Source organism: Myodes glareolus, chromosome 1 (assembly GCF_982192425.1).
Source record: "Myodes glareolus chromosome 1, mMyoGla1.1, whole genome shotgun sequence".
Classification (NCBI taxonomy): Eukaryota; Metazoa; Chordata; class Mammalia; order Rodentia; family Cricetidae; genus Myodes; species Myodes glareolus.
This window is the reverse complement of record NC_142026.1, coordinates 10,914,642-10,941,975: the sequence shown is the minus strand read 5'-3', so window position 1 is coordinate 10,941,975 and position 27,334 is coordinate 10,914,642. Positions and strand designations below refer to the sequence as shown.

Here is a 27,334-nt window from a genome sequence, read left to right as displayed (position 1 = left end):
AGGAAAAGTAATGGTGGACTTGATGAAGAGAAAATGGGTAAATTCATAAATTTATCCTGAATTGTTAACTAACTTTAAAACTTTAGAGCAGAATGGAAGGAATAGTTATGTATATTCAGAAAAAATCCATTGGACTCATACAGAAAAAAGTCCATTGAATTCACCCAGAAAGGCACTCTGTACTAAAAAGAACAACTGAACTGTTGTGCATTGCTAAGTCTGATAGAGACTTACTTAAAAATAAAAATGATTCCCTTAAGTAATATGTTTTATTCAGCCAGGTTTAAATACAGCCTTGGGCATTGGAAATTCGGATTTATCAGTGATTGCCAAATGAATACATATCAAGGAGATAGGGGTTATGCAATATAATAGACAATATGTGATGATATGAATTAGAGCAAAGGGCCATTGGAGTTGAGAATAGGAGTGGGGTTGGCAAGTAAGGGGAAAAGACACAATATAAAAGCATAATAAGGTTACTAGAGGAGAATGTGAGAATAGGCTACAAACACAGCACAGAAAACCAGCGTTCTAAATACAAGACTGGTCCTCACCATCTAATCGTTCAGTGTTAGCGGTCTAGGTAGACAGGCACATTGCAGATGAGTAAGCATGGATCTGGAAAGCCTGGAATGTAGGTGAATGAAAAGACTGGGCAGATTCAACTAGAATTTACGACTCAAAACTTAATGCCAGATTTAACTGTTAGCAGGTCTTGAAATGATTAAGAGAAATTCTGGGTGTCTGCCTGGATGGCCTCGGTCACTCTTTCTTCAGAAGAAAACCAACAGAGGAGAGGGTGCAGACAGGCATGGAGATTTTGTAGTCATAGGCTCAGGCTTTCCTGTTGAATGCTTCATATCTGCCCGATGCTACAACTGCAACCATCTCACCTGAAAAGATGGAGGGTGCTTTTGAGGGGGTGTATACATGCATGTGAATGGAGAAAGGGGTTATCTGGGAAATTACATTCAAGTATAAACTCTGCTTATTTTTGTATTTAAATCATTCTGACATTAATTTACAAATTATCAATAATTTGAAATGTGTTTCTCCACATGAGCCCAACTTGAAGGTCATCTACTTTACTTTCTCAAGGAAAATAACAGCTTGTACTATCACTGACTCTGAACTCATTAAATTAGAAGGCTCTTAAATATATAATCAGGATCTAGCAGCACTCTGTATGTGTTCAGAGAAATGAGCACATTTTCATACCTGTAAGTTAGCTGCAAGATGCTGATATATAACAATTATTCTGAATTGTACCGCCACCTGGAAATCAGCAACTGTATAATTGTGAAAGTGCAGAATACTACAAAATCAGTAAATTGCAAGGGATTCTTCTTATTTCTTTTAAAAACTGCTCACATATAGTGAATTATAATGGAAATTCCCTCATAAATAAAATTTACTGGGGTTTTGATTGTACTGAGATAATTAAATTCAGATTTTAACAATAATAATGCTTGTTTTTAGCAAGTTTTCTATAAAACTCAAAAAATAAAGGTGGATTTTATCTTCACAATGATTAAAGCCCCCCAATCATATGTTTATCCTTGTGTTTTGAAGTAATAATTCTTCTCTTTGGTGTAATTGAAAACTATAGGAGTAATATATGCTCAGTCCATTAAGTGGGTATGCACTTAGGATACATATCCTTACACACATTAACCGTACACTAAAATGCATGTACATCAGTAGGTTTTGATAGTTTATAGATTTTGGGGTGTACTTACACATTTGACTTCTTACGTTGGTCACATAATTGCTAACTATTGTTAAACTTCCTGATCAATAGTTATCACACCGTGCATTGTGGGACAGCATTCTTTAGTATCATTGAAGCAACAATCTACAACTGAAAGATGGGTATTCTTATGTTATTCAACTCTAAATGGGAAAACAAGTAATATATGCACATACACATATAGCTGATGATATGTAAGATATATTTAGCTATATAGCATACATGGTATCATCCTATCTTATTATTCAAGTTAGCAATCATTAGTGAAAAAGATCAAATGGAAAACAGATTAAAATTGCAGAAATTACACTGGCTTCAAATATTCTAACTGTAAATTATGGGCTTTTCTAATAGACCATTTTCTTTGTCTCTCACCAAAATTGGCTATAAAAAAATCACAAAAGCTGCCAAATCTTCATTCCTTAAATTTTCATTACTTAAGATTTGTTTTAAAACAGTGATAAACATTTGTGTGTTAAATATGTTAAGGAGGAGCATTGATGAACACAAGAGCTTTGATTTGCCCTCTTTTTGAATCAAAGTATATTGATCTATTATTTTAGGTATCCTAAATGAGAAACTATATTTACTGAAATTGTTATAATTTCTATTTCAGCAGTTGGCATGAGGATTACTTACTTCTATGGCATTTTGAAATTATAGGAAAAACAAAAATCTATAGAATTATCTACAGAATAATGACAAAACTTGATCCTGTGTTTTTTATAAACATTAAGTCTAGAATTCTTGGGAGGGCAACCTTTCTTTCCATCTCGCTCTCTCTCTCCTTTCTTTGTATGTGTCTTTCTGTGCTTCTGTATCTGTGCCTCTCTCTCTCTCTCTCTCTCTCTCTCTCTCTCTCTCTCTCTCTCTCTCTCTCTCTCTCCCTATCCTCTTTATCATTTCCTCTCTCCCTTTTTCTTTGTCTCCCTTCTCTACCTCCCTTTATAGACCTCTTCTCTCCTTTTAAATTATTGTACTGTCATTTGCTATCATAACTTGATAATAAACAAAACTGCATACATTTTTCAAGATATGCCCCTGGCAAACTGTCTGAAAGTATAGTTGTGTTCTTTAGTATTGCTTGTTTGGGGCTATTTTAAGATATCTATGTATGAATACACTTGGTGATCTTAAAATGCACTCAAGAAGAGTTTCTAGTGTTCCTCAGTTACTTAGCACAGAGAGTGAAGTTAGAACCCATACACTCTTCTCCTTCTTTTTTCTATTTTCTTTACAAGACCAAAATTGTGTCTAGTCCCAAATAGCATAAGTTCAGATGTATTACTAGCCCAGATAATGTTCCAGATGGAAGCAGAAATCCGTACAATCTTTTTTAAAAATCAGAAGGCGGAGAAATGGGCATGGGGATGTATATCACTTATGAAATTCAAAAGGAAATACTAACTTTACTCTGTATTATATTTAGACTATTTCCTTAATGATCATTTACTAAACAAAGATTTTAAACATCCTCTTCTGTATGCCCATAAGCCATCTCTATGTTTATGCGGAGCTGAATGTTAATGGAACACATAATTTCAATAATAAAAAAATAATAGAGAAAGAACAGATTGAAAAATTAATATTCTAGCTGGGAAGAGGATGTTTCATGTAGATGTAAAGCTTTCTTTCGTAGTAATGATTTCTTTTGCATGTAAATGAAATGGTTTCAGGCAAAGTGTAAAGTTGTCTTGATATTATATTATTTCAATGATGTTTGAATTAGTTTAGGTTCAACTTTTTTCCTTTTACATTATCTGGAGGCTGTGAATCTGTATTTAGAGCATCTGGGGTATAACGGCATCTTCTAGGCATTCAATTTTTCTAAAAAAAATAGCTTCCCTTAATTAGAAATGTGTGCTAATTAGCGGGTAGATGTTTATATAAGTTTAAGAGGGGGTTATATTCCTCAATGTTCTTATTAAATGCTTTAACATGTGTTTTGTAAATCTAGTCATAACAAACCTCCCCTAAAAAATATAAAGAGTAATCTATTCTATAGTGAAAACAATACTTAAAGTGAAGTACAATGACCGAAAGCATTTGTGAAAGAGAGTTTATTTGTCTTTGCTCCAAGTCCTCCGTGGGAGGTTTCTAAGTAGAGGAGACAGAGACATCCAAACCCTCTCATTTCCCCCTTGAGTTACTTCCAATCTACTGTGGACCCACAGAATAGAAATAATTGGATATTCGTATTTTGCCAAGCTGAATATTTTACAAATAGCCCCGCTTTCTTCATTTTCTCCTTTTCGAATGCCCAGAGTACATTTTCTTGAATTATGCAAGGTAAGAAAACATTTACTCTTTTTTTTAACGTTCTCATCATTTGAAGTGGAGAGCAACCTAATGGATTTTACATTTCAACTGCATGCAGCTTTGCTAGGTTTTGTTTAATGTTAGTTATAAACGTGTAACGATTTCTTGCTTTTTCATCTCCTTTCCATAAATGTTAAATAAAAGAAGGTACAGATTATTCCTAACTCAATGACCAAGAGAGGCTGAAAAATAAAACAGAGAAAAGCATAGGCTATCGCGCATTAGCTATGGAGAAGGACCTTGGTTTCATGTTTTGCTTTCAATGGCCCAATCCTCTTAAGATGACAGGTGTCATTTTACAATGCTATAAAGGAGGAGAAAAGTTGAAAATCTATACATGATTCCTGTTTTACTTAAGATCTTGTCTACAAGTAAAACAAAAAAATCCGAGACATGAAGCTTCCATTTGTATCACTGCATTGCTCTCTTCCGGAGAAGTCTAGACACAGCTAGCTGTAGCTAGGGTTGTGCATTCTGTATAAGAGGGAGTAAGACCTCTGTTACTTTCTTGATCTTTCTGGGGATAGCATGGTCAGTTCAGTCTAAGTTTAGCATCCAAGACAGAAGTGAATGCTTCATTAGCCCTTCCTCATTTCCCCAAAGTGCCTAACATTTGCCTTAATTTTGGTGCCTAGTTATTTGTTGTACATATTCACAGAAAAATGCAGTGACTTAGGAATTTATCTACCTCACATGGAAGATTCTGGTCAGCAGATGACTAGGAAATAAGTTAAAAGCAAACAAAATAATCTGGAAAACAATTTGAGAACTTCTTGAATAATATACTTTAATTGCCAGTAAATTAGAAATAAGAAACTATTGAAAAATATATCAGTCTCAGTTTAGAAAAAGCAGTCCATTAAAATGCTCTACTGTCATCGTTGGATTAGAGATATGCTCTATATACTTGGTTAAAATAAAAATACATAGGAAGTTCTCAAAGTATTGCAGAATCTATGAGTGTTTGTAGGGTAATCTGAACAAAAAAGTTTCTAAATACTTATCAATGAATTAATTCAGTAGTTTATCAATTTATGATCATTGATTTAGTGCTTAAATTCATTTTTTTTTGATTTTTTGAGTCAGGGTTTCTCTGTAGTTTTTGGTGCCTGTCCTGGAACTAACTCTTGTAGACCAGGCTGGCCTCGAACTCACAGAGATCCGCCTGCCTCTGCCTCCCGAGTGCTGGGATTAAAGGCGTGCGCCACCACCGCAGGCCCAGCTTAAATTCATTTATGTGCATGAATGCTTGCATGTGTGAAGGTCTGTGTGACACAAACATGTCTGGCTGCAGTGGAGTCTAGAACAGGGCATCCAATGCCCTGAAATTGACGTTACAGGTAGGTGTGAACTGATTTAAAATGTTGATGTTGGGAACCATATTTCCGGTCCTTCACAAGAGTAACAAGTGCTCTGAGCCTCTGAGACATCTCTCCATTTCCTAGTTTTGTGCTTTTTATTAAAAAATTCAAGCTATCTTAAAGGGAAATATAAAGTTATCTATGACATAATTCCAGCATTATTATCATAAACTTACAAAATTGATTTTTTTCTTTTGAGCTAAGAATGTGCATACTTATCATTCTAGGGAAAGCAAATCCTATCTAGGGAGTGCCAGAAGACAAGGGAAGACATGTAATGATTGAGTCCTGGCACCTTTCTACTCTTGGAGAGCAAATAATTCAAAAAGATATTTCAAAATGTATGGAAGTGGCTATGGAATAGAGGACCATCCAAAGTAGGGATCTAATGGAGCGCAAGGACGTTTTGAAAGAAAAAGAAGTGAGCGTAATCATGAAGAGCTGCTCCCAGATTTGATGAGATCTTGTTTAAAGGAAGGACTGATTGATTTGGCAGTGGAGATGCATCTACAGTCTCTATCAGAGCAGAGTTGTTAGGATCATTGCCTAAAACTGTGATCAGAATTGGCTCAAGCATCAACAGGATGGAAGTAAAGTGAACACATCAAGTTATACTTGTTCGAAAATATATAAAGTTTCCTATCTCCAAAATTGTTCCAAATACTTTCATCATACCAAAGGGAAGAAATGAATTTTCAGAAATACAGAATGAGGTAAACTATACCCTTGAGTCACTTAGTCATAATTTCTGTCAACTATCCTAAGTGATGTTACTATGAGGGATAGAGGTAAGTTCATCATAAAAAAGGAAAACAATGGTCTCTACCCTCATGAAACTCAGATATGATAAAGAAATAGGAGAAATTTAAATAATGAATTATAAATATCTAAAACAAAATTGATCTGGAAATAATACTAATATAGTAATGCTGAGAAAAACACTCATGTACCTATAATGGTAAAATGTGCAGAATCATAGAGCGGGCAATAAAGCAGGAGTCAACCATTGATGTTTCCCATGTACATCAGACATCTAATATTGTCACTATAGCAATTACTAAATCATTATGAAAAGTGGAGTGATTTTATTCAATATTTTACTTTCTCAGTTAGTAATAAAACTAAACTAAATTCGCCCAAATATGGATGGGCTTACTGTATCAAAATTTTCAAGGACTTCCTTGGGGGAACAAATGAACATTTACATCTGGATTGAAATTACCTAACTCCCGTTAAGAGGGGATGTGACTAATAAAATTAACACAAGTTAGGTCTGGAACAAAAAACAGATGTGCAGGAACCAACCATGGTGGCGCACGCCTATAATCCCAGCATTTGGGAGGCAGAGGCAGAATGACCTTTGTGACTTCTTGAACAGCCTGGTCTACATGGCAAATTCTAAGACGCCTACGGCCTGAGAGGGCACCATGCCTCTAAAGAGTAATAAATTAAAAGTTAAAAATAAAAAACAGATAAAACTATACATAAAACTTGGTGATTATAAAAAATAAGTCGATTTATATAGCACTTGGAATCTCAGGCACACGGGGTTACAAGAACTCTGTACCATTGCTGATTTCTGCATATCAGTGAATGGTGATACCTGCCTCACACTTAATCAAGCTTAGGAATTTGGCCATCTTTGGTTCCTTTAGACTCTCTTCATCATTGAGTATATACTCTATTCTACCTTACTTTGATACCTTAAGGTATATAGAATTTACTCTTGGAATGTAATCCCTCAGTATGACAAATTATAATATAGATGAAACGCCAATGTTGAGCAAAAGCAAAATGAAATTGGTAAAGAGAAAAACAAAGAATGAGACCTACAAAGGTATACATTTTTTTTCACATTCCTTCATAAAGCCATGTTTGTGTTTTTACCCTTTCTCTGCTGGAGAACTAAGAAATTCTGTAGCATTATGAGCAATATTGACAGGCAATGTGGCTAAGGCTGCAAAGGACTGTAGACACAGTTTCATTCATCATATTTCTGTAGATTATCTTGCCCATGTGGTGAGTAGGTAATAAGATACAATAAAACTGAATGCTTTATATGTTTTATAATTAAAAGTTTATAATGTCTGGAGTTTTAATTGTAGACATTTATATATAGATATAATCTAGGCAATGCAATATAAAATGGTAGAAACTCTATCAATGTTGACATTAAGCATGTTTGATAGGTTTAAACTGTGATAAAATAAGTCTAAACATTAAATAGTCACCTGACTGCTAATCAAGTCTCCTTTCTTGTCTAGTTACCTTTCAATGTTGTAGATATTTGTAAATAAAGAACATATAGATTGGTCATATAATCCCGTGATATGGTCCCTAAAAATAAGAATATTTGTTTCAAAGCTAAACATAGAAAACTATATTTTTTCTCAAACGGTTTGAGAAAAAAAAACAGACCCACATAGATAGATATTAAATATTGCCAATCAGAAAAAGGAAGTAACTATCAGGAAGCTATTAGAATTTTTTGCAGAAACTGAATCTTAGAAATGTAAGAATAGGTTATAGCACATGTAGACTCAATAGCAAAGTTGTTACTAAAACATTTTGTGACACAATTACTGAATGAAATATGATACCTACACATTGAAAAGGGAAATTACATCAACAGTGTAAAGACAAGGCAAGAAACATTCAGGTTTGAATAGTAAAAGGGAGATCCTGCTTTTGCCGAAGTACGACTTCATGTTTTAAATGTACTCAACAAATCTTGACCAGTAATCAAAAGACAGAGACATGCCGTGAAACCTACATCACATCAAATACAAAATGCCGCTGTCAACTGAAGTCAGCCTTGTGTCGTCTGACCCAGATCGCTGTCATTTGCTCAGAAAGAAAAATGTGTCGTTTTTATAGAGCAGGTGGAATTCTAGGTCAGAATAAGCATAATTTGAGAAAGAGAAAAAAAATAGTCTTACTGTAGCTCTCCTTGCCCTAGGCAGTAACCCTTAAAGTATCTCTAAGGGATATCAATGTTTCCTTTTTAGTGTTTCAAGGTCTCTTGTTTCAAATATGAACTGTTGTAGTCAAGATTGAACAAAGTGGAGATACAACAGGCACTGTGTCCTGTCACCTACTTTCCTCATTTTGCTATAACCTGTCACCTCAGAAGGAGTTTTAAGCAAGGAAAGATTTATTTCAGCGCATAATTTGAAGCATTGGTCACATGGGGGAAGGGCATTGTAAAGAGAATGTCTCACTATTAGATAGACCAAGAAGATACCAGTGTTCTGCTAGCTTCCTTTCTCCTTTCATTCTAGGAAACCTGCCACAGGACAATGTAGACCATATTTAAGGCAGATCTTCCTCCTTCATTAATGATTTCTGGAAACACCTTATAGACATCATAATGATGGAACTCACTAATATCTGAGGCATTTCATAATCCAATTAATTTGACACCTGGAATTAACAATCACACTGAATGTGCTTATCTTTCGTAAAGAATTTTTTCTTAAGTTAAAAGAAAAACATCAAACCTGACGGAAATTAAAATGAAGATGCAAAAATAATGTTATGTACAAACTTTATATCGGAGAACATAAAAGATTTAGTGATCTCAGACTATATAATAACATATGTAATAATAGTTGGAGAAAATTTAAAATGTTATAATATTACCAAATATAAAATCAAGTTTCTATCAGAGTCACTAAATAAATATTGTGCATTTTGTTTTCTCTACTATAAAACATATGTATTGAGCTGAAAGCTGAATAATGTCACTGTATATTCCAAAAATTAATTATATTATAATATTAAGGAAAAGAGAGAAGTGAAAAATGATTGGGCTTGAGAGAATCCAATGTGCAGCTAAATGCAGCAATACTTACACTTCATCTTTTTGGTGGCACACTCTTTTCTGAGTATAGTTCCTATATTTAAAATGGGGATAGTAGCATCTACACTGTACAGTTGGATAACCATGCACTGTATTTAAAAATAAACTTTTAACTAGATAATTTACATGTAAAAGGCTTGCTTTTAGGCCACCAACCAGCTCTCAAATTATGACACAGAGACTTCTTATTAGTTATGAATGCACAACCTTAGTGTAGACTCGTTTCTTGCTAGCTTTTATAACTTACCTTGCCTCTCTTTATCTACATTTTGCTTCAGGGCTTACTACCTTTCTTTCTTTCTGTATGCCCTACTTTCCTTCTTCTTCTGTCTGTCTGTCTGACATCTGCCTCACTTCTGGCCCCAGGCATGGATCTCTCCTTTCCTTCACTGTTTCCTTCTTCTCTTGAACGTAAATTTCTCCTCCTACTTATTCTCTCCCCCATCTACCCTGCCTATCCTGCTCTTGCCCAGCTATTGGCTCTTCAACACTTCATTAGACTTAGCAGGTGCCTTAGGTAGGCAAGGTCAAACAAATGCAACACATCTTTACATCGCTATCAAAGGCAGCAGAAACAGATGTAGCACACCTCTACAGAGTTAGAGTAATATTCCACAGCATTAACAAATGTAGCACATCTTTGCCTAGCTAAAATAGTATTCCATAAAATTTACACCTTGGAAAATCTATGAAGTATCAAAATTGCTTTAATTTAAATGTTGTACTTAAGACCAAATTAACATTTGACTTATTCTCACAGAAGAGAATCATTTCCATACCAGGAACAGTCTCTTGCAGTCCCATTTCATTTGATCATTTGTGATTAAACAATTGTTAATGAACTGTGTGCCTTACAAAACACAGGATAATCTTCTAAATGTTAAATCCTGTGTTCCTCTTATTTGAATAATGATTTTACTATATTTAAATGGCTTGCTTAGATTAAAAAAACTGTTGAAACTGCTCTTATTTCCAAGGTTATATTCTGACTTAGTAGGCAATTCCAAATGCATTCTTAGAATTTTGTTTTAATAAAGCCAACAAGCAGATTTTTTATCAAAAGCATTTACTTATAGCAAGATCAACTTAGAAAAAAAAACTAAACCTTTGAAGATACATGTTGAAAACGTTCTCATATCATCGTCTATATTATTATAAAGATCTCATTAAGGACACAAGATGAGACACAATGCTGGTTGATTAGATTTTTAATTAATATAATGTATGTCCACTTATTTTCCATATTCATTTATTAACGACAGTAATGATTACAACCTGGTACAGTGGCTGCAAAGATTTCTGAGTGGTTAAGAGTCCACAATGCTCTTCCAGTGGACCTGAGTTTGATTAGCCAAAGCCATATTAGGCAACACAGAACCATGTGTCAATCCAACTGCAGTGCATTTGGCACACTTTTTTGATGTCTATGGGCACTGAAATCATATTTATATTCCACAGATACACACACACACATATATGACAGCATGTATGTGCACACATGTGTATTTTTATGTATGATGTGCTGTGTGCAGGAGGTACTTTGGAAAGTGGAAGATGTGTGCATGTGTACTTTCATCTATGTAACTTCAAGCTGCTCACTACAATGGGGAAGGTTGTTCATTTGATCTCAAATATATTTGACTTTATATGCTGATATTAAATGCATAACCATTCATTAGATCTTGTGCCTGTATTAATAGATCAGGTGATTCCCAATTGCATATTTTTATCAGCTATGGCCTATGCTTGTTTACTTAATCTAAGTTGTTCTGTAGGAAGATTAAACACATCTAGTTGAAGATAACTTAACTGGAACTTGGATTGGTTCAAATTTAAACATCTTTCTGCCACAATTATGATAAGGAAAAAATACCTCAGAAATGAAAGTCTTAACGCTATACAGTAGTTACACTGTGGTGTTCTATTTGAGACTTTGAAAGTCTGAAACAAAGTGTTCCTATATATATACCTTGTGGAGTTTATCAGGCTATCCTGTGGTTTTAACTCCTTAAATATGTTCCAGGCCCCATCTTTTCTCTTTTAATCTTTAATGCCTATAAATAAACAGCCAAGAAGTGCCAGTCTGATAAAACACTTCCTGAAGACTTGCTTTTTAATTAATTAGCTTAACTTCTAAATTATTTAGTTAGGCTTCTAAACGTGGAACTCCCTCCCACCAATTGCAAACTACAGAATCTGTGAATATTATTTGGACTGTGGGTTATTTGTTTTATCTTAACTCGGAGTATGGTTTAGTCAAAAATGAAGAAAAATATACCCATTATATAAATTTTATTAGGTTTTTGTTTTGTGGTAAGCTTATTTTATTCTTAAAATTATCTCATGGATTTATCATGGTTGGCTCTGGTAGTTTTGCCAATTAAAAAACATAACACAACCACTTTTCATTTTTGAAGGATAGTCATTTATTGATATTAAATAGAAGGGGTTAAACAAAATATAAATAATTGAGTTTTGGTCATAAGTTAAAGTGACTTACCTATATATTTTTATGATTTAATGCCTTTAAAGAAAAAGATAAAGTGAAAAATAGTTTAGAGAATTTAATATATCTTCTTACATCTTTTACAATAAGAGGGTAGGAGGAGAAGAGGAGGGAAGAGAGGGAAGGTAAAGGAGAACAAGTGAGAATGGGATGGTCGAGATGGAGGAAGAACAGAAATGAGAGCAAGGAGAGTGATATCTTAATTGAGGGAGCCATTATGAGGTTAGCAGAAACCTGGCTCTAGAGAAATTCCCAGGAATCCAAAAGGAGGACCCTATCTAGGGCCCTGGGAAATAGAGGAGAGGGGGTCCGATCTAGATTTCCCCTTTAGTCAGACTGATGGTAATCTTGAATAACACCATAGAGCCTTCATCCAGCAAGTGATGGAGGCAGAGGCACAGACCCACATCGGGCACTGGACTGAGCTCCCAAAGTTCAGTTGAAGAGTGGGAGGAATGAGAATATGAACAAAGCGGTCAAGAACATGATAGGTACACCCCCTGAAACAGGTTGCCTGAGCTAATGGGAGCTCACCAACTCCAGCCAGACTGGGAAGAAACAAGCATAGGACCAAACTAGTTCTTCTAAATGTGCCTGACAGTTGCATCGCTAGGGCAGACTAAGATGCCCCTGGAAGTGGCACCAGGATTTATCCCTACTGCATGAACTGGCTTTTTGGGATCCTATTCTCTTTGAATGTATACCTTGCTCAGCCTAGATACAGTAGGGAGGGCCTTGGACCTTCCACAAGACACTGTGCCTTACCCATTCTGAGGATTCGATGGGGTGAGGTAGAGGGTGTGTGGAGGGAATGGGAAGAAGGGAGGGAGTGAGAACTTGGATTGGTAATTTAAAAAAAATCTAATAAATAAAAAAGAAGGAAAAAAGAGTAATGCTATGATTCACAAATGACTAGACAATAATGTATATTTTAATATGAGTATGTTATTTTTGGGACACACTGCCTCCTATAAGGTAATTGCATTTGAAACAATAATACTCTTCATTATTTTTCTACTTCTAAATAAATTTATTAAAATCAAAATATGTGCACTTAAGTAAATTAATGAAATTTGTCTGTGGTTCAGAATTCTCATCATAGTTGTACAAGTAGTTGGGTGAACATGGACTTTATTGTGTGGTTTCCAAGTCACAGTATAAGTGAAGCTCTCAGTTGATTGTTTCCTTTTACTCTGAGTTTGAACTTCACACCTCCATTACTCTTTTAAACACTTGCGAATGCCAGTCAGGTTCTAATGGGCACTGAAAACCAAGCCAACAATCAAAACCACTGCTATGGATAAGGAAGTGTAGAATAATTGCAGTCTGTTTGACCCCTCTGATCTTCATAGTCTTACATGAGCTTCTTAGAGATTCATCAAACACACAGGAAGAAATCTCTGAGTTAGCTTGGTTTGCAAAGTAATAGATCTGGGAGAAATATATAGGAATTAAATATGTGATTCAGCCAGTTCAATCCTGTTTTGAAGGGACCTCATAAAGAGTGAAGATTAGTCATGGATGGCGGTGCACAGTTGTAATCTTACCACTCAGGAAGCTAAGGCAGGGGAATCATAAGTTCCGAACCAATTCCTAGGCTCCATAGTGAGATCTTGTATTAAAAAGAAAAACAATATTATTAAATCATAACTCTTGGTTAAACTAATGCCCCTATTGCTCATGTACGAATCACTGGGAGTCATCAAGATTGACAGTGGTAAGACATGTGTAAATAGAATTGTCTTTAATGTTCGATATTTTCCTCAGGAGACAGCCCCTGCGTAATGTCCAACCACATATTTCCATGGGATTTTTAATGTAGAAATAGAAGTTCTTCATTTCCCAGGTTTTTTGCTTTTCTGTCACTCTTGCCAGCTGGTGAGAGAAGAAACTAGTGAAGAGACACACATCAAGAAAAGTAACTGTTGGGTGAAAATATCAAAAGTAAATATTATGCAGAAAAACAGCAAATCCATCCCACTGAGTTTGAATGTTTCACTTGGACTAGCAGGGTTCTACACTTCCTCAATACTGAAATAAGATGAGGAAAAAGAGGACCGTTTTTGTTCTATGCAAAACCATAAATGTCCCTAAAATACGGTCAACAAACAAAACATGATTCTTACATTTTTAATATATATAATGTCAAATTAGAAGTCTTTTAAAATGAGTGAGTATTCACCAGTGTGTGAAGTAGTTAGTAGAAAAAATACATTTTGGTTTGAAATTCCATAGTATTTCCTATGATATATATTTAACTTAAATGTAAAAAATATGTCACTAAACACACAAAAACACATTACAATGAAAGGTTTGTGTCTTTGTACAATTTAATTTTCTCAAGAGTCTTTTATATCTTTAAGAGATTCTATTTAAAAAATATATAGTTGAATTATAGCTACATTTCAGTAAGGTTTTTGATGTCAGGAAGAAACTTTAGGATGGATGACTTTTTAAGAATTTCTGCAGTTTCATACGACAATACAACAGTCATAATCTTTAAAACATATTTTATTTGTGGAAGTAGTTACACAACTTTTTTCATGAGTGCTTTAGAATTTCAAGGACTAATTTATGATTATCCAGTATCATTATTTCTTGTCTATCTTTGAGCAATAGTTTATCTTGAAAATATAAGAAATTCTTTTAGGGAATATAGCAATATAGAATAGGTTCTTGTGAAGGTAGAGATATGTAATATAAAATGATTTATTGTAGAAGGCATGAACATGAAGAAAATCATTTTTTATTTGCCATCTATTGGGGCTTCATAGTCAAATATTTGTTAGGAAATATCATGTTTCAGACTGGGTTATTTGCTATGCCATATAAAAGGAATGTATTTCAAAACTATGACTGCCTAAAGTTCATAGATAATGCTTTACATAAAGAATGTAGTTTTACTAAAAGGAAAAAAAAATAATTTTAGAAAACAGTAAGAAGCAATCAACTTTAAAGTTCTGTCTTGCTAAAATACACTGGAAGAACACCTGAAGAGTAAAATCTTCTAATCGCTTCTTGACATCATTTATATAGCTTGAGGAAAGATTTATTTTACACAAAATTTATGAGCATGTGGCATAAAGACATACTTCAAATTATAATAAATATATCTCTGTCACTATCACCCCAACATATGATTCAGTGTTTTCTCCTACCTTTCAATTTTCAAAGCAATATTGGTAATAAACAACCCATTAGTGATACCCTTGTGTTCCAAAGATGTGGTGGATTGTCTGTCTCTGGGATACACATTGTCACTTTTGAGAAGAGGTTCTCAAACAGAGGTGATGTTGCTAGGTCTTTGGCAATATCAGGGAATATTGCTGTGGCTGAAGACTGGAGATGCTACTGCTATCTAGGAAGAGAGATCAGGCATGGTACTAAATATTGAAAATGAAGTAACCTCTACAACAGATTTGTAAACAGCCCCAAAGGTCAATAGTGCCACTGCCAAGGTCGTATTCTAGAGGTAAAATTATACTCAGCAACAGTTCATTAGAACGAACTTCTCCTTTACTTATTTAAATTAATAAAAGGAATTTTAAATATTCCCACTCCATTGTCTTAGTGTGTGTTCCTCATTCCTTATTCAGTAATCCAATTTGTTTTCACTAAATGGCATGCTACAGTTGTTCTTCTCCAAAAAATTAATTGCTTGTGCATGGTTTAAAATCAAAACAAAACAAAACGTGCAGCTTACAATGTTAAGGGCATTATTAGAGCCCTGGCGGCTTTTTATTTGCTTTTCTTCACAATGACTAGATTCATGAGGCGTGGAAAACGCCTCATGCATTTGCTCTTTCCCTCTGTCTTTCTCTCTTCATACTTTATTTTTATTTTTTTATTCTGGTTGGCAGAACTCCACTGATAGCAGCCGGAGTCATTGGCGGGCTCTTCATCCTGGTCATCATGGCTCTGACATTTGCAGTTTACGTCAGAAGAAAAAGTATCAAAAAGAAACGAGCCTTGAGGCGATTTCTGGAGACAGAGGTAGCGATTTCACTACTGTTTCTCATAAAATTGGGGGTTTTCTTTAAATTTTACAGACCATACGCTGTTTTCTGAAAGCATTGAAAAGATGGCTTAGTTTTGGATGAGGTTGTATGCTATACATTTGTACAAAGTTGGTGAAGACAGACTATATTATAAAAGTAGTTAAGATAGTAGGGTCAGAGCTCAATGAGAACAGAATGGACGGGTCCAGTGATTCTGTTGAAATAAAAAAAAGACTTATTTTGGTTGTGGAGACACCCATTAGAGTCTCTGGGTAAAAGATAGCTCAGTAGCAGCATACCCTCAGCATAGCCTGAGGAGAGGACATCTCAGTGGTAGAACTAGACATATGTTAGAAATCAATAGAAATTCCCTGATTGAAAGTAAAAGCTAAATACATTTTAATTAGGATCATTAAATTGCCAGCCAATTATTAGCTCCACCTGCAGTGAAAGACCGAGCTTTAAAACTGAAATAACATGAAACTTTTGCTGCAGCTGAAGAGGCACACTTAATCTTGTGTATTACATGTTGAGGTTACACAATTTATCCATTAATTATCAGCATTTCGATTATGTCCCCCACCCCATCGTGGCTTCTTTTGCATGCAGCTGATAGTTTGCAGTACATAGGAGACAAGAGAAGAAACTATCACAGGAGATTTTGCACAAGCAGAGCTTTGAGTCCCATCCTACCTCATTCTCTGGATACTCCTATCTGGATCTGCCTGAACAATTCAGAGGAATTCTGTGTGTCATTCAGACTATATTTCCTATTTTGTTGTCAAAATGGCCATCAGGCTGTTCTTCCACTCCTAAGATGATCAGGAATAGAGATACTCAATTCTTCATAAATGGGACAGACTGGAAATGGATTATGTCTTAGTACTTTTGCCTTCAGAAGTTTCCAAACAGAAAACCATTGCATGACACATACTAAGGTTACTTACCAACATATATCCCATATAAAAACTTAGATATTATTGTCCAATGTGCTGAAACCTCCTCACCAATTCTAATTGGTTCTAATTCTAGAATTCTAATTGCATGTGTTCTAAGTTTAAAATGACTTATTTCTTTTTTTTTTTTCAAGATAGGGTTTCTCTGTAGCTTTGGAGACTGTCCTGGAAATTACTCTTTAGACCAAGTTAGACTCGAACTCTCAGATCTGCCTGCCTCTTCCTCCTGAATACTGAAATTCAAGGCACCACCACCTGCCTTAAAATGATTTCTATATTAAATTGTTTATAGAGTCATTTAAGTTACTCATAGCGCTGGTGAGATAGTTCTTTCAGTAAAGTGCTTGCCTTGTAAGCATGAGGGCTTGAATTCGATCCATGGAACTCATAAAAACTAGTCATGGCAATGGTGGTATGTACTTATAATCCCAGGACAGGTAGAGATGGATCCCTTGGACTCACTGGTGAGACACCTTCTCGTACTTGACATATTCGAAATCTGTAAAAGAGTATCCACCAAAAACATGGAGAGTGACTGAAGTATGTTAGGTTGTCCTCTGGACTACCAACCACATAAACATCCACCTCTCTCTCTCTCTCTCTTTCTCTCTCTCTCTCTCTCTCTCTCTCTCTCTCTCTCTCTCTCTCTCACACACACACACACACACACACACACACATTTAAAATCAGACATAGCATCTAAAAAAATATGCCAATCAGCTCCTGATAGGGGACTTACAATGGAGGGAAATCTTGGAAAGAGGATTTTTAAATGTAAAAGTCAATGATTCTTTCTGAGATACTCTTACTTGACTTCAAGAAAATTCTTAAAAAACTAATTTATATTTTTATAATTTAAATTGTGAAAATGAAAGAATAGTAGATTAGTTGTCAAACTATTGGGAAACAGACTAATTTTGATTACTTTTACCGTGCTTTCCCCCACATCCTTGCTCACTCTTTACCCACTGAACTTAGGACTGCTTCACTGCTTCAGTAGGCCATGATGTTCAAAGAAGCATGATGGTAACAGCCAGACAGGAGGTCCACGGCACAATCAGCCTTGTAAACAGACATTTTGAGTACCATGGCGAGTTTAGACAATTTGAGTAGTAGAAGCCTTTAATTATATCTTAATGCAGAGAATAAAATAGACTGTTGTTTAAAGTTTAGTTCCTTTTAAACTAAAAAGAACAGTATTTTTAAAGCCTTGCCTGCTATTTCTCTGATTTGAACATGAATTTTAACATGAACTGCTATCGAAAGATGTAGACTTTGTGTTCCCCAAGCCTCGGAAGTACACCCAGCAGACTTCTTTTTTTTTCCCAGTTTGACCACTGTCAGTTTTTCTTTTTCTAATTCCTCTTTTTTTATTACTTTATAAATAATACCAATCAAAATTCTCACTTCCTCCCCTCATCCCACTTCCCTCCACTCCCCCATACACCCTCTTACCCACCCCTCCAGTACTAAGAGAGGACAAGGCACCCTGCCCTGTGGGAAGTCCAAGGCCCTCCCCCGTAGTACATCCAGGCTTAGGAAGGTGTTCATCCAAATAGACTAGGATCCCAAAAACCCAGTACATGCAGTAGAGACAAATCCCAGTGCCATTATCATTGGCCCCTCATTCTGCCCCAATTGTCAGCCACATTCAGACGGTCCAGTTTGATCACATGCTCGTTCAGTCCCAGTCCAGCTGGAGGTTGTGAACTCCCGTTAGCTCAGGCACACTGTCTCAGTGGGAGGACCAACCCCTCATGGTCCTGACTTCCTCGCTCATCTTCTCCCTCCTTCTGCTCTTCAACTGGACCTTGGGAGCTCAGTCCAGTGCTCCGATGTGGGTCTCTGTCTCCATCTGTCATTGGTCAAAGGTTCTATGGTGATATTCAAGATAGTCATCAGTCTGACTATGGGACAAAACCAGTTCAGGCACCCTCTCCTCCGCTACTCAGGGTCCTAGCTATGGTCATTCCCGTGGACTCCTGGGAACCCCTTCAGAGCCAAGCCTCTTGCCGACTTTAAAATTGTTCCCTCAATTAAGATATCTCCTTCCCTGCTCCCATAACCATCCTTCCTCCTTCTCAACCACCCCACTCCCCCAAACTCTCCCCAACCCTCCCCTTCCCCCTCTCTCTCCCCCCCTCCCCTTCCCTCTACACCCCTGCACCCATGCTCCCAACTTTTGCCTGGTGATCTTGACTGCTTCCAATTTCCAGGAAGATCTATATATGTTTTTCTTTGGGTTCACCTTATTACTTAGCTTCTCTAGGATCATGAACTATACGTTCAATGTCCTTTGTTTATTGCTAGAATCCACTAAGCATAGTAGATTTTTTGATCCCAGAGTGATGTATTCTCAAAACAACAGATGTTTGAGACTATAGATAATGACTAATGTTTATATCTATGATGTTTGTTCCTCTACATACATAACTTTGATTGAGTTTGATTGATACATTGAACACAAAAAGATAATTACAGTTCCTATTTATCAAATAAATTAGTTACTTTAACAAAAATATTCTAAACTTATGAATTTTTCTGAAAAATTCCAATTATTATTTTCCAAATATAGTTGGACAAAGGTAGCTGAGGTTTCAGACAGAGCCACTGTGGCTAAGGTGTGAGACCTTTAGACACTCTTGCCTATTCCAGTTCACATCTCCTTCCTTCATGCAGTCAAATGCTTCAGCTGAATGGTATCCTAACTACATCAATAAACTTCAGCCTAATTTTACGCTTTGACCACATTCAGCCCTCTTCCTGATCTGAGGCTTCCTACTCTCATCTCACCGTTAATATTTAACTCACATCTGATGTATTTTATATCTGTATCCTTCTCTCCTTCTGAGACTGACTCCCAACTCCTTACTTGGCAAACGGTCTCTTAATGTCACTCTATTGCCATGACCTCAAGTCTGATATAATATATAGCTCACTTAAAAGCCAGAATTAGGAAGCCTTCATCCCCATTCTTGTCATTGAATGCCTTTGTGTCGGAAAGCAGCTTACAGTCCAGAACCAAACTGTGTACTCATCATGCTACATAAATTGAGTTCAGCACTCACCATCATAAATAGATACCACCTTATGGTCCACAAAAAATTCAAAATTTCAGGCCTACTCAGACAAGGATTGAGATGTGACAAGAATCTTATATATTTGATTTTTTTGGTTGCCCAAAGAATCAACATTGTGCTAACTAGTATCCCCCTTCTGATATGATCATGATAGCTTTGCATTAATTTCTGATTTTGTTGTACTTTCGTATTCTTTTATTTTGTCTCTGTATTTTTAACCAGTGTGCCTCTGGTAGAATATATGCAAAACTTGAATTCACCCAGACAAAGAACAGGTGCGTAGAGAGCATAGGACTGTGGCTGATACTGCGAAAGTTTGTTGGAGAAACATACCCTAGCGTAGCACTTTCATTAAACATGTTAGAAATGGACAGAAGGAAGAAGCAGAAGTGAGTGTGGATGAAAGGTCCGTAATCCCACGCCTTTGCTTTGCAGTTGGTAGAGCCCTTAACCCCCAGTGGCACAGCACCCAATCAAGCTCAACTGCGCATTTTGAAGGAAACAGAACTAAAGAGGGTAAAAGTCCTTGGCTCAGGAGCTTTTGGAACCGTTTATAAGGTAAGCAAGAACACAGTACGTGTCTCCAGTTATTCAAACTTTTAAAAAATAATAGCCAAGGTAATTGTTTTAGCCAACCTAATTTCCTTTTAATATTCAAAGAGAGGGATCATGTAATATTGAGACGTTGCTGGACGGATGAATTCTTTAACTTTTCTGAACAAGTTTGGATAAGTGTCGTGTTCAGAGAAGGGGAGAACTATAGATACTCACCAAAGTGGAGTGCATTCAGGGCCCTTTGAGCCCCTTTCAATATTGCCTTCTCTTTCACAAATTTCGACTTGTTTCCCAAACACTCAACCACAACCTGCTTCCTCCCCCCGCCTCCCCCCCCCCCCCCCGTCATTGTTTTGGGAACTTCCAGAACTTCCGGTGCAATTCCCACAATGCTTTGCAGTCCTTTCTGCTCTTTAATCCTAGTCTCTGTTGGTACTCTACCAACTGATCACTCAAAATCTGTATGAATGTGTTAATACGTTTGTAGAATAAGATTATAACTTTTTTTTGCCTGACTGATTACATATATGATGTAGTCATTATGTTGGTAGTTTTAATGCCCTTGCCTTTTTGTAAAAAATAAGAGCATGAATAGTTCAGATCAGATAAGACAAAAGGATAATACCATCTATTTTCAAAGACAAATTTTTCTGGAAATAGAAACTTCAACTGATGGTATTTATATATTTATTTATTTAGCTAAATTACAAGTACAATCCAGAGGCCTGCCTAATATTAACTGTGGTGAAATTTATTTGAATGGTAAATAGCGAGACAAAGAAACTCTCCTGGGTTAATGGTGAGGCCATTTTGTAGCAGTCATTGGTACAATTCACAAAATTTACTTTTGCAGCTCACTGTATATTTCTAAGTGATTCCTTATTTTTACAAACAACTGATTAAGGTAGATATGTGTTTAAGAATTTTGTATTTCAAAATGCTCAGTGTTTTCTCTATTTAGAAAAAATGATTTAAGTTGATGTGATTTTATATATATACAATGTATATATATGTAATCTCAAACTTGAATTATGAGTCATGGGAATAAATTGCACACAAAAGCTTGAGAGCACTGTAGATTATTTAGTAAAACGGTGAAAACAGTGGCAAGGTAGTGACACAGTGTCTCAAGAAACATAAAATAATGATTTATCTATTAGAACAATATTAGTGGTCATAATGTAGACATAAATTTTCATTTCCTAGGTATTTGAAAATATCGTCATCATTATAAACTTTCCAATATCCAACTGTGAAAGTTTCCCTATCATTTTCTTGTGCATATTTTGTTCAGTTAAATAATTAACTGAGTGTCCAATTTGCACAGATTCTAATTTAGGCTGACTTTGTCTTTCTGATCTTCATATTCTATGCCTGAGTTACCTTTTATATATACTAAAATTATCCTAGAAAAAGTCACAAATTGTGTAACTTTATACTTAAAACTGAATCTAAATTTGAATTGCTATTTAATAATTTCAATTTATATGTATTTTAAAGAGCATGCATAAAATTATTTGGAATAATACATATGTGGTTCTAAATTCTATCTTTTTTATTGATTTTTATTGAGCTCCACATTTTTTTCTGCTCCCCTCCCTAAGGAGATGGAAGGAACTAATTGAATCATTACTATCCTACTGCGTAAGACTTGGTACCACTTCATTACAATGTATATGCCTTCCAATCAGCTTTATAAAGATTCGTTGCCCCCACTAGCCCTATGATTCATCTGATAATTGCTTGACCTTTCATATCCATAGATATGAATGAGGGTTTCCAAGCTAAACTATAGGAAAGTCAACAGAAAACTGTTGGAACCTCTTTCCCTTGGGTTTGGTGATAATCATTTTTGTCTTATTGACAAAATTGAAAGTATGTAGACAAATGTGTGCTTATAGTAACTTTAGTAGACATTTCACAAGTTTATGAAAGTGGCATATTTGAAATATGTGTTGCCAGTCCTATGTTTTAGTAAATATGTCATGCATTGTAAGACATACAGTCTTAATCTATTAAAAACCATTGGTGAACACACAAACACCAATGGCCTGAGTACTTATTGGGTCATTTTTTTCTTCCTAACTGAAGATATGCTATTTCAGGATCAATGTGGGCACGAGTATATTCCAATTTCATGTGTTTTGGTCTATAACATAATGGCTAGTTAAGTGATACAAATTAATTCACACTGAATTTATATTTTTATTTTAAAACTATACTTTAGGAATATTTTAATATTGATGCTACAGCTTTATAAAGTAATTCCCTACGTGGTTATTTTATTGAATAATGATAAGCATGTTCTCTGCCCTAGATACCACCTCTGATAAAATATAGCCTGGGGTTTTCTGTTCTGAGGTTTTTCCCTCCCTTCTTCTGCTTGAATATCCTTTTACAAAATTATACTACAAGTAACTTATGTTATTATTTTGCATTTGACACATACTTTTCCCCATTGACCCGCTTAAGTCAAACACAATCATAAATCTCATCCTGGAGGTTTAAAGTATGTTTCTTCACTGTTATTTCTAGTCGATGTCTCTTGGGTTTGTGCCTCCTCTACTATTCCAACAAAGGATGACACAATCACATTTACTTAAGTTAGGTTTCTTCCTATCATTGTCACAGATGACGCTGAAAAAGAATGTAGAGCTGCAATCTATAGTTTCCTCCTTTTGTCTTTAAGTTAAAATGGTCAGAAGTCATCCTGAGATCCCTCCCTGTAATGATCTCACAAAAGTTCTGAATTCTTTTTGAACCATATGCTTTTAACAACATCCATTCTTAATCCAAGCATTCTTATCTGTCCTCTCAAAATTCTTATCCTCATTTAGATGTTTAAGTTTTCTCAGAAACCTATTATTAATCTTGTACCTTGAAAGTCTAAATTTTTAATGTTTTCCTAATCCCTAAATCCTGCAGTTATGTTGATAAAAAGACAAATTGCCAGTGGTCAATGTAAGTATTTTATATCTACCCAGTGGCAAAAATCATTAATTTAATAACATAGATAAATTACTGTGTATTCCATTTACCCCAGAACTTGCCCTTGAGTCCTATTTTCAAAATGCTAACTAACCTTTGAAATTTAATTCCTATTCCATCTTAACTTATGAAACATGATATTTTTATTAGTTAAAGAATAAACAACTGGGCTGAAAAATAAATATCATTCTACCTAATCATATTTTATACATTATTGTTTAGACCTGAAGTTTCCATACTCTTCAGAGTGAAAAAGAAAATACTTAAATTGTCTTAAAATGAAGTTAATATTGTCATCCTAATAAGATTTAGATACTTTATCCTCTGTTAATGTTCTCTTCAATGTGCAAAGCCTTTTATAAGAAGAAATCAAATTAATCTTAAATGGACATTGAATACTATGAAAATAGAAATATGCATAATTCATCTCTTATGAATTTAGACCACAAACATATACAATACATAAGATATGCTGACAAAAAGCTTATTATTGAAAAGAAATTAAAGCTCAGAGTATACCAATTGGTTATTCAGTGCCAAATTGTCAAATCTAAAAAAGTACATACAAGTCACATTATCTGTATTGAGAAGGTAGTATTGAAGAATACATACATACATATATATACTTGCAATATGGAAAAAGGAGGCAATAAATTTGAAGGGGAGTGATGACGAGTACATGGGAGGTTTGATGGGAAGAAAAAAAAGGGAAAATGTAATTATATGATAATCTCTTTAATGAAATAAAATAAAATTAAAGTGTGAGTGGTCAAATCAAATTATATTCTACTGTAAAATATTATTCGATCTCAATATAGAATCAATCTGACTTGTTTTTCCTTTCAGGGTATTTGGGTGCCTGAAGGTGAAACAGTGAAAATCCCCGTGGCCATTAAGATCCTTAATGAGACAACTGGCCCCAAAGCCAATGTTGAGTTCATGGATGTAAGTACACAAACCACAGTCATATTTTTATTTATTGCTAAATACGGTGCTTGAAAATAAAATAATGAAAGGATCAACCACCTTTCAAAGCTTCTTCTCTGAATGTGTTATAACCTCACATCTTATTATACCTTTCAAGTCATCCCTAGTTTGCAGCTATCTGCCATGACTGTACTCTTAGGGAAATATTTATAATCCCTATGTTGAATTTGCTTCTGTGAATTAAGCATGTTGCATTTCATTTTACTTATAATTTGGATTATACTCAGACAGAAATGCATTTATTAAAGGCGGTACAACAGTGTCAAAAGTACTGGAATGGTGACAACAGTAAGTCATTTTTATAAGTCATTCTTTTATAAGCACTTATTTAGAGAGTACATATAAAGCGCTAACAATGTTCTAAATATCATTGACTCACAAAGTCTGTAATAGATTTCAAACAGTCTTCTAAATAACTGACAAATGACAGACCAGACCAACCTAACTCAAGGCTAACCCGGTTTAGCCCAAGATTATCCCAGCTTAGCCCAAGGTTAGCCCAGATTGTAGAGACGCTTTCAGTTCAGTCCATTGAGCCTGACTGGAAATAATTTCTTACAAAAGCAGAGAACAGTGAGGATTTGCCTATCTTGTGTTCAATGTGCCAACTCCTCAGTCTGCCCTTTCTGCTGGGTAATTAAGACGAAACTGTGTATGAATGAGTCTGCCTGGGCTCCAACAAAATATCCAATAAGTAAAATGGTAAGAATGTTTGCTTTAAGAGTGGACCCGCTCTCAGGAACACAAGTGTGACGACAACAAGAACAGCATTTTGGAAGTCTGAAGCCACTTTGAAAAATTAATTTGGATTCTTTACTTCTTGTACTTATACTTTATTGAGCTAAAAAAGAATCAAGATTAGTGTTTCTAGCCAGTTAGTCTTTCCTATATTTCAACAGGAACCTCTTTAAAACCTAAGTTCTCGAGCGATATTTACTCTTTTCAGTTCAGATTCATCAAACAGGACTGTGATTAAAGCTTCAACTAGAGAACAATAAAGATGGGGATAAGGAATAAAAGTCCTTGATGAGGTCAATCAGAGCTTGCAGATTTTCCCCAGTGAAAGTTGTCGATTGGGCTGTTCAGCTTTAGAGAGTAGGGTGGAATACCATTAGATGTCTAGCCTGCTGCTGCTTTTTCACATTGAACGCAAGAGATCTTACTGGGGATTCTGGAATAGATCCATATACATTCTTTCTCTGTCTTTTAGCATCATCTCGTCAATAATAAGAATGATTTTGATTTTAAAGTGACCTTTACATAAAAGAGAGTGCAAGAAGCATATGCACTTTCTTTTTCAAAACAGATTGCTATATATTCTTAGCCAGCCTCTTCTGAAAGTTCCTTTGTAGGTTTAAAGAAACTCAGTATATGACCTTGAGAACTTTGAAAGCAATGCTAACCATCTTTTATAAGGCTATTATAGCTTAATTTGATATTAATTATTACATTGTAGGACTGAAAATGGTACAAGCATCTGCAGCTCTGGAAATGGTGTCTGTGTGTATCATTTGCTAAATAATTAAAAAACCACCCCTCTTGCCTTACTAGCAACACTTATATAATAAATGTTGCATATACAATAGCTAAATATTTTTCTGCAGGTTGTTAAAGGTTATTACACTCCATGCAGCTAAATGTCTGGCTCATATGTTGCTATTTAGAATGGAAGACTTTTTCAATAATGCCCTAATCATTCAATTTTACCCAGATCATAGTTATGAACTCAGGAAGGAAAATTTCAAATTAAATAGTAATTACAAGGAAAAATTACAGTAAATAAAAAGCAGAAGTTCATATATAAAACTGATAGAAGATCAAACTTGGCCACCTTGAGCTACAGCCAAAGCTATAATTCACAAGAATGCTAATAATCTCTGCTGGAGGCTTGGACAGTCATATTTCCATGGAAACAGTCTGGCAAAAGAGGGTTAAGAGGCTACAAAATAATCACGTAAAAAGAAGCTCTAAAAACCTCATCATGATTTCGAATGATTATTTGAAAGCTCCTAACCCCATTCATCCACTCCCCTCCCCCTTGATCTGAAGCCTATTCCCATGGAAACAGGAGTAGGATGGGAGCTTGAAGACTTAGCTTTCCGTTGAATTTAAGATGAGCCTCTGATTGAGCCATGAAAGGAATCATTTTCCTAGATGGGTGATGGATTTGGTAACTAACAGACTCAAAAAAAATTTATTCTTTTTTTAAAAGTAAAAATTAAGAATTTATTTTTTGATATGGCTTTCTTAACTTTGGGTAGGTGCTAGAGACTTAACAGCTTGCTGGCTTTTTTGATAAGAAATATTTTCTATCTTGGTGACTTGTTTTAAACTATCAGAGTGATAGCATCACACTGATTAAAATCATTTTAACAGGCAACAATGACGGTGAATGCAGTTTCAGTAAATTAGTATAACTTTCGTGTAAATGAATGGCTACATTTTGTATCTTCATTTTTAGATTATCCACGTTGTTTGGAAAGCATTTTAAGTATTTATAACAGCTCAAACCAAAAGGGAACGTCCATGGAGGGAAACCTGGATACAAGTTGAGCCAAAGGACAGAGATGAAATTACAAGTCATCCAGTAATAGTCAAAGTAGTATGTTTGCTGAATGTCTTAGTCTGAGTGCTTCCAGAAGCACATGCTGCTCATGTAATAAATATTTGAGTAGAAGTAATTTATGCTACAGTTGAATGATTTGTCCTTGGAAAAGTATGGAAATAAGACAAGGAAACTACTACCTATCACTATGATGCCTGTAGCCTCCTTCTGTTTGAGAAGTCACACAATCTAGTACTAATTGTCCTATTCAAGATTTAAGAGAGTACTCTCCCAAACTGCTTTGGTTGATAGTTGCTGGGAGAATGAGAGAACCAGAGCACTTATTCCAGCTCCTACACCATTGACTAGTGGTTATGGACAGAGGGGTCTTAATATCTTCATGACTTACCTGTTGAGGATGGCA

The 27,334-nt window shown here is 35.3% G+C and overlaps 1 protein-coding gene across 4 annotated transcripts in view; it reads left to right on the top strand.

Moving 5' to 3' along the window:
* Positions 1–27,334, top strand: part of Erbb4 (erb-b2 receptor tyrosine kinase 4) — a 1,041,831-nt gene that overhangs the window by 788,750 nt on the left and 225,747 nt on the right. For all 4 annotated transcript variants that reach the window (XM_085698741.2, XM_085698747.2, XM_085698750.2 and 1 more), the window contains exons 17-19: positions 15,662–15,794; positions 20,271–20,393; positions 24,225–24,323. In XM_085698741.2, coding sequence (XP_085554867.2) covers positions 15,662–15,794; positions 20,271–20,393; positions 24,225–24,323 — 355 coding nt within the window. The remainder of the gene's footprint in view (positions 1–15,661; positions 15,795–20,270; positions 20,394–24,224; positions 24,324–27,334) is intronic.